Below are 7,782 nucleotides of genomic sequence, written 5' to 3' on the forward strand. Positions count from 1 at the left end.
GGGTTTTGCCAGAAGAACGCACAAAGACACGGGGATGAACACGGATACAGACACGGATGTATCACTGAATACAGGCCAAAGGGCACACACACAGACAGACAGGGAATCAGGTCCGTGTTAACGCAGAGTTTGCCAGAAGAATGCACAAAGACATGGACACAGATACGGACACGGATGTTTCATTGATTGTAGGCCACAGACACGGAGAGATCAGGACACAGGTCTGTGTGTGTGCAAGGGTTTGCCGGAAGAATGCAAAGACACGGATGCGGATTTTCATTGAATACAGACCATAGAAGGACACAGACATGTATGCAGGGCTTAGCCGGAAGAACAAACAGACACAGACACAGACTCAGACATGAACACAGATACAGACCCGGATGTTATATTTGAATGCATGCCACGGATACGGATGCGGATGTTTCATTTACGACAGGCCATAGAAGTGCACAGACACAGACACAGACAAATATGGAGTTTGGGCCGTGTGTATGTAGGCTTTGCCGGAAAAATGCATAGACAAAGAAACAGAAATAGACATGGATACGGACACGGATATTTCATTGACTACAGCCCATAGAAGAGACAGAAACAGACAAAATTGACAGTGAGTCAGGTCTGTATGTGTAACAATGACACGGACAAGGACATGGATACGGACACGGGTATTTCATCCAATACAGCCCCCTCGTGATAAGGTACATGGTGCTAAACAAATATTTCAGGGACAGTATGTATAGATATAACAAATACGTGACCCGTAAAAGAGAAAAACAAATCATCAACTGTATCCAGTATGTCTAACTCAACACCACAAAGACGAGGAATGGGGCTGCAAACATTCAGTTCAACTGCATTTTATTTTTTTCTGATTTTGAAGGTTTTATACAACTAAATTCATAACTGTTAATTGATTAACATAATTATTCCTTAGTGGATGACACAGAGAAGGAGCATAATGGAGAGGTAGAAGAAACATGTTATATACATGCACATGTGTAACGTCATAGGATATCTCCCTCATCCATACCTAACATGGTCCATAGACCTTGCTAAAACAATCCTCACAGAAACTGTTGAGGGATGGAGACTGAAGGGAAATAACCGATGGATTGACAACATTTACAGAGACCGAGGCTTTGACACAACTGACAGACCTGGAGCAAGCTGGAGAGCGTATGGGTGTCCTTTTTTTTTTTTTTTTTCTTTTTTAAATGTGTTTGATTAGATATTTGCGAGGAACCAACTAGGTCACCACAACCTTCAACAACGTCATTTCATCTTGAATAAAATCATTCGTCCACATCGTTAGCAACCAGTCTTTCAACCAACCTAACTGCCAAAGAGGAATGACTTTTCGGTTTAACCCTTTAATCCCTGTACGTACGGTCAAAGTACTGGCAATCCAAGGTGCAGTGGTACCCGGTCCTCTTGCAGCGACCTTCAGGGGTGAAGTAATACTCGGCCTTGTACAGCGTGCGCCCTGTGTCTGGGTTGATGCCGCACGTGTGGTGCTCGTCTTCCTCTGCCGGGACACACCGCCACAAGGGAGACAAGAAACGTACACAGAATGGCGGGTGCAATAGGTTAATAGGCTAAAGCATTGGACTTTCAATCTGAGGGTCCAGGGTTCGAATCTCGGTAACGGCGCCTGGTGAGTAAAGGGTGGAGATATTTCCGATCTCCCAGGTCAACATATATGCAGACCTGCTTGTGCCTGAACCCCCATCGTGTGTATATGAAAGCAGAAGATGAAATATGCACGTTAAAGATCCTGTAATTCATGTCAGCGTTCGGTTGCTTATGGAAACACGAACATACCCAGCATGCACCCCTCCAACGCCCCCCACCCTTCCCGAAAACGGAGTATAGCTGCCTACATGGCGGGGTAAAAACGGTCATACACGTAAAAGCCCACTCGTGTACATACGAGTGAACGTGGGAGTTGCAGCCCACGAACGAAGAAGTATACAGAATCTCTTTATTAAGCTATCAGTTGGTATGCGTGATGGGTAACTGATTGTTACGACAATGTCTACTGCTATTGCTACAACAACAACAACAACTACTACTACCGCTATAATCATATCAATATTAATGATACTATCATTAATGATGATGATGATAATGATGAACCAGTCAACCAGCCAATGATAAGCCCTTTTCAGCAACCAGCCAACTTGTTTATCGGCTACCTACCAAAAAGTATATACTTTAACCTGAATCTCAACCAGCCAGTAACAAGCTAACAATGCATCTATCTTTCCAGCAACCAGCCAGCTTGTTTATCGGCTACCTACCAAAAAGTATATACTTTAACCTGAATCTCAACCAGCCAATGATAAGCTAACGGTGCTTCATTCCAACGAGCAGTCAGCTTGTTTATTGTCTGAATACAAAATGAATATGTTTAATCTGCATCTTCCTCTCTTCTCTTTCATTTCTTTATTATTTTATTCATTCATTCATTCGTTTGTTCGTTCGATCGGTTGTTCTTTTGTTCGTTCGTTGGTTGATTCATTCACTGATTGTTTATTTGATTAGTGAATTAATCTATCACCCTTCTGTCTGTCTGTTTCTCCCCCCTTTGCCCTCACCCCAGGCACAACAGACAGACACGTCCAGTCATACTGCAGACAGACACGTCCAGTCATACTGCAGACAGACACGTCCAGTCATACTGCAGACAGACACGTCCAGTCATACTGCAGACAGACAAACACGTCCAGTCATACTGCAGACAGACACGTCCAGTCATACTGCAGACAAACACGTCCAGTCATACTGAGACAAACACGTCCAGTCATACTGCAGACAAACACGTCCAGTCATACTGCAGACAAACACGTCCAGTCATACGTCCAGTCATACTGCAGACAGACACGTCCAGTCATACTGCAGACAAACACGTCCAGTCATACTGCAGACAAACACGTCCAGTCATACTGCAGACAAACACGTCCAGTCATACTGCAGACAGACACGTCCAGTCATACTGAGACAAACACGTCCAGTCATACTGCAGACAGACAAACACGTCCAGTCATACTGCAGACAGACAGACACGTCCAGTCATACTGCAGACAGACAGACACGTCCAGTCATACTGCAGACAAACACGTCCAGTCATACTGCAGACAAACACGTCCAGTCATACTGCAGACAAACACGTCCAGTCATACTGCAGACAAACACGTCCAGTCAAACTGAGACAAACACGTCCAGTCATACTGCAGACAAACACGTCCAGTCATACTGCAGACAAACACGTCCAGTCATACTGCAGACAAACACGTCCAGTCATACTGCAGACAAACACGTCCAGTCATACTGCAGACAAACACGTCCAGTCATACTGCAGACAAATACGTACCTGACACGAATTCAATGGCCCCTGAAAGGATAAAAATAAATCATTTCTTAGGTACAACTGTTGCCTGTTTGCATCAGCGCTGCGTTCATGCATGCACACAGAGGCCCTGTGTTTAGAGACAAAAACATACAGGAAAACGCACACTCAGACTTACACGGACACATACACGCGCATACACCTCCCCCTCCACCACATACTCAAGTACAAATACATACATACAACTAGCGGTATACACACACACGTACATCCACCCACCCCCCCACCCCCCAACCCTCCATCCCACACACACGTTAACATACTAACTTACTTACATAAAAGCACACAACTATCGGTATACACACGCACGTACAACCCCCTTCCCCTCACGACCCCCCTAACCCCCACCCCCCCCACACACATACTCAAACACTTTATTTACTTTTTTACTTACTCACTCACTCACTCACTTTCTCATTTACTTATTTATTTACTTACTCGCAGACAATCATACAACCATCGGTACACACACGCACGTACACCACACAGAGAGAGAGAGAGAGAGAGAGAGAGAGAGAGAGAGAGAGAGAGAGAGAGACCCACTGTCTATAGGGTTCCTGATGTTGCCGTAGCGATAGCAGGAGTACCAGACAGTACCAATCAGCACTGACCTGCCCAGTCCCAGAGTCTGACCATTAGGAGCCACACAGGCTGCAAGAGAAAGAGAAAGAAACGAAATAAAACGAAATGTTACCAGGGTACTGAGACATGCACGAAGCGCATGCTTTTATTTCCAACCTAGCCCTGGACTGCATAGAGACAGAGTGGGAAGACAGGCAGCGGTAAGAGAGAGAGAGAGGGATGGAGAGACAGAGAGAGAGGAGAAAGAGAGACAGAGAGAGAGGGGGGTGGAGAGCGAGAGAGGGAGGGATGGAGAGAGAGAGGAGAGAAAGAGAGGGAGGGATGGAGAGACAGAGAGGGTGGAGAGAGAGGGAGGGATGGAGAGAGAGGAGGGAGGGATGGAGAGAGAGAGGGAGGGATGGAGAGAGAGAGGAGGGAGGGATGGAGAGAGAGAGAGGGTGGAGAGAGAGGGGGATGGAGAGAGAGGGAGGGATGGAGAGAGGGGGGAAGGATGGAAAGAGAGGGGGTGGAAAGAGAGAGGCAGAGAGAGAGGGAGAGAGAGGGGGGAGGGATGGAGAGACAGAGAGAGAGGAGAAAAAGAGAGAGAGAGGGGGGGTGGAAGAGAGAGAGAGAGGGAGGGATGGAGAGAGAGAGAGGGTGGAGAGAGAGAGTGGGAGAGAGAGTGAGAGAGAGAGAGAAGGATGGAGAGAGAGGGGGCTGGAGAGAGGGAGAGAGAGGGGGGAGGGATGGAGAGAGAGAGAGGAGAAAGAGAGAGGGGAGAGAGAGAGAGAGTGAAAGAGAAAGTAAGAGAGACAGAAAGAGTGAGAGAGAGAGAGAGAGAGAGAGAGAGAGAGAGAGAGAGAGAGAGAGAGAACAAAATACAAAATATCCGAGGAAAACACATGAGGATTGTTGCATCCAGTCAACAGTGAATAGCCTCCCTCTTACACTCTCTCTTCTCCCCCTTACCACCCTTGCCATCCTTCAACCACCTACCCTTCACACACACACACCAACACCTACCCTTCACACACACCCCACGACACCTACCCTTCACACACACCCCACGACACCTACCCTTCACACACACCCACGACACCTACCCTTCACACACACCCCACGACACCTACCCTTCACACACACCCGACGACACCTACCCTTCACACACACCCACGACACCTACCCTTCACACACACCCCGACACCTACCCTTCACACACACCCCGACACCTACCCTTCACACACACCCCGACACCTACCCTTCACACACACCCCACGACACCTACCCTTCACACACACACCCCGACACCTACCCTTCACACACACACCCCGACACCTACCCTTCACACACACCCCCCCGAAACCTACCCTTCACACACACACCCCGGCACCTACCCTTCACACACACACACCCCAACACCTACCCTTCACACACACACACACACCGACACCTACCCTTCACACACACCCCAACACCTACCCTTCACACACACACACACACCGACACCTACCCTTCACACACACACACCGACACCTACCCTTCACACACACACCCCTGCACCTACCTTTCACACAGACACCCCGACACCTACCCTTCACACACACACACGCACACACAAACTCCCCGACACCTACCCTTCACACACACACACACATCCCGGCACCTACCCTTCACACACACACACCGACACCTACCCTCCACACACACACCCCGACACCTACCCTTCACACACACACCCCGGCACCAACCCTCCACATACACACACCAACACCAACCCTCCACACACACACCCCAACACCTACCCTCAACATACACACCCGGACACCTACCCTTCACACACACACCCCGACACCTACCCTTCACACACACACCAACACCTAGCCTTAACACACACCCCCCGACACCTACCCTTCACACACACACACACACACACTCCCCGACACCTACCCTTCACACACACACCCCGACACCTACCCTTCACACACACACCCCGACACCTACCCTTCACACACACACCCCGACACCTACCCTTCACACACACACCCCGACACCTACCCTTCACACACACACACACACACACACACACACACACTCCCCGACACCTACCCTTCACACACACACCCCGACACCTACCCTTCACACACACACCCCGACACCTACCCTTCACACACACACCCCGACACCTACCCTTCACACACACATCCCGACACCTACCCTTCACACACACACACACACACACTCCCCGACACCTACCCTTCACACACACATCCCGACACCTACCCTTCACACACACACCAACACCTACCCTTCACACACACACCCCGGCACCTACCCTTCACACACACACCCCGACACCTACCCTTCACACACACACCCCGACACCTACCCTTCACACACACACACACACACACACACACTCCCCGACACCTACCCTTCACACACACATCCCGACACCTACCCTTCACACACACACCAACACCTACCCTTCACACACACACCCCGGCACCTACCCTTCACACACACACCCCGACACCTACCCTTCACACACACACCCCGACACCTACCCTTCACACACACACACACACACACACACACTCCCCGACACCTACCCTTCACACACACACCCCGACACCTACCCTTCACACACACACCCCGACACCTACCCTTCACACACACACACACACACACACACACACACACTCCCCGACACCTACCCTTCACACACACATCCCGACACCTACCCTTCACACACACACCAACACCTACCCTTCACACACACACCCCGGCACCTACCCTTCACACACACACACACACACACACACTCCCCGACACCTACCCTTCACACACACACCCCGACACCTACCCTTCACACACACACCCCGACACCTACCCTTCACACACACACCCCGACACCTACCCTTCACACACACATCCCGACACCTACCCTTCACACACACACACACACACACACTCCCCGACACCTACCCTTCACACACACATCCCGACACCTACCCTTCACACACACACCAACACCTACCCTTCACACACACACCCCGGCACCTACCCTTCACACACACACCCCGACACCTACCCTTCACACACACACCCCGACACCTACCCTTCACACACACACACACACACACACACACTCCCCGACACCTACCCTTCACACACACATCCCGACACCTACCCTTCACACACACACCAACACCTACCCTTCACACACACACCCCGGCACCTACCCTTCACACACACACCCCGACACCTACCCTTCACACACACACCCCGACACCTACCCTTCACACACACACACACACACACACACTCCCCGACACCTACCCTTCACACACACATCCCGACACCTACCCTTCACACACACACCAACACCTACCCTTCACACACACACCCCGGCACCTACCCTTCACACACACCCCGACACCTACCCTTCACACACACACCCCGACACCTACCCTTCACACACACACCCCGACACCTACCCTTCACACACACACCCCGACACCTACCCTTCACACACACACCCCGACACCTACCCTTCACACACACACACCCCGACACCTACCCTTCACACACACACCCCGACACCTACCCTTCACACACACACACACCCCGGCACCTACCCTTCACACACACACCCCGACACCTACCCTTCACACACACACCCCGGCACCTACCCTTCACACACACACCCCGACACCTACCCTTCACACACACACACCGACACCTACCCTTCACACACACACCCCGACACCTGCCCTTCACACACACACACACACATCCGTGGTCTATTT

General features: G+C 50.6%; 1 protein-coding gene across 1 annotated transcript in view; it reads right to left on the bottom strand.

Moving 5' to 3' along the window:
* Positions 1 to 7,782, bottom strand: part of LOC143291535 (uncharacterized) — a 39,844-nt gene that overhangs the window by 1,564 nt on the left and 30,498 nt on the right. The window contains exons 13-15 of the mRNA XM_076601436.1: positions 3,956 to 4,063; positions 3,377 to 3,397; positions 1,391 to 1,528 (exon numbers count right to left, since the gene is read on the bottom strand). Coding sequence (XP_076457551.1) covers positions 1,391 to 1,528; positions 3,377 to 3,397; positions 3,956 to 4,063 — 267 coding nt within the window. The remainder of the gene's footprint in view (positions 1 to 1,390; positions 1,529 to 3,376; positions 3,398 to 3,955; positions 4,064 to 7,782) is intronic.

The sequence above is a fragment of the Babylonia areolata genome, chromosome 17 (assembly GCF_041734735.1).
Source record: "Babylonia areolata isolate BAREFJ2019XMU chromosome 17, ASM4173473v1, whole genome shotgun sequence".
Classification (NCBI taxonomy): domain Eukaryota; kingdom Metazoa; phylum Mollusca; class Gastropoda; order Neogastropoda; family Buccinidae; genus Babylonia; species Babylonia areolata.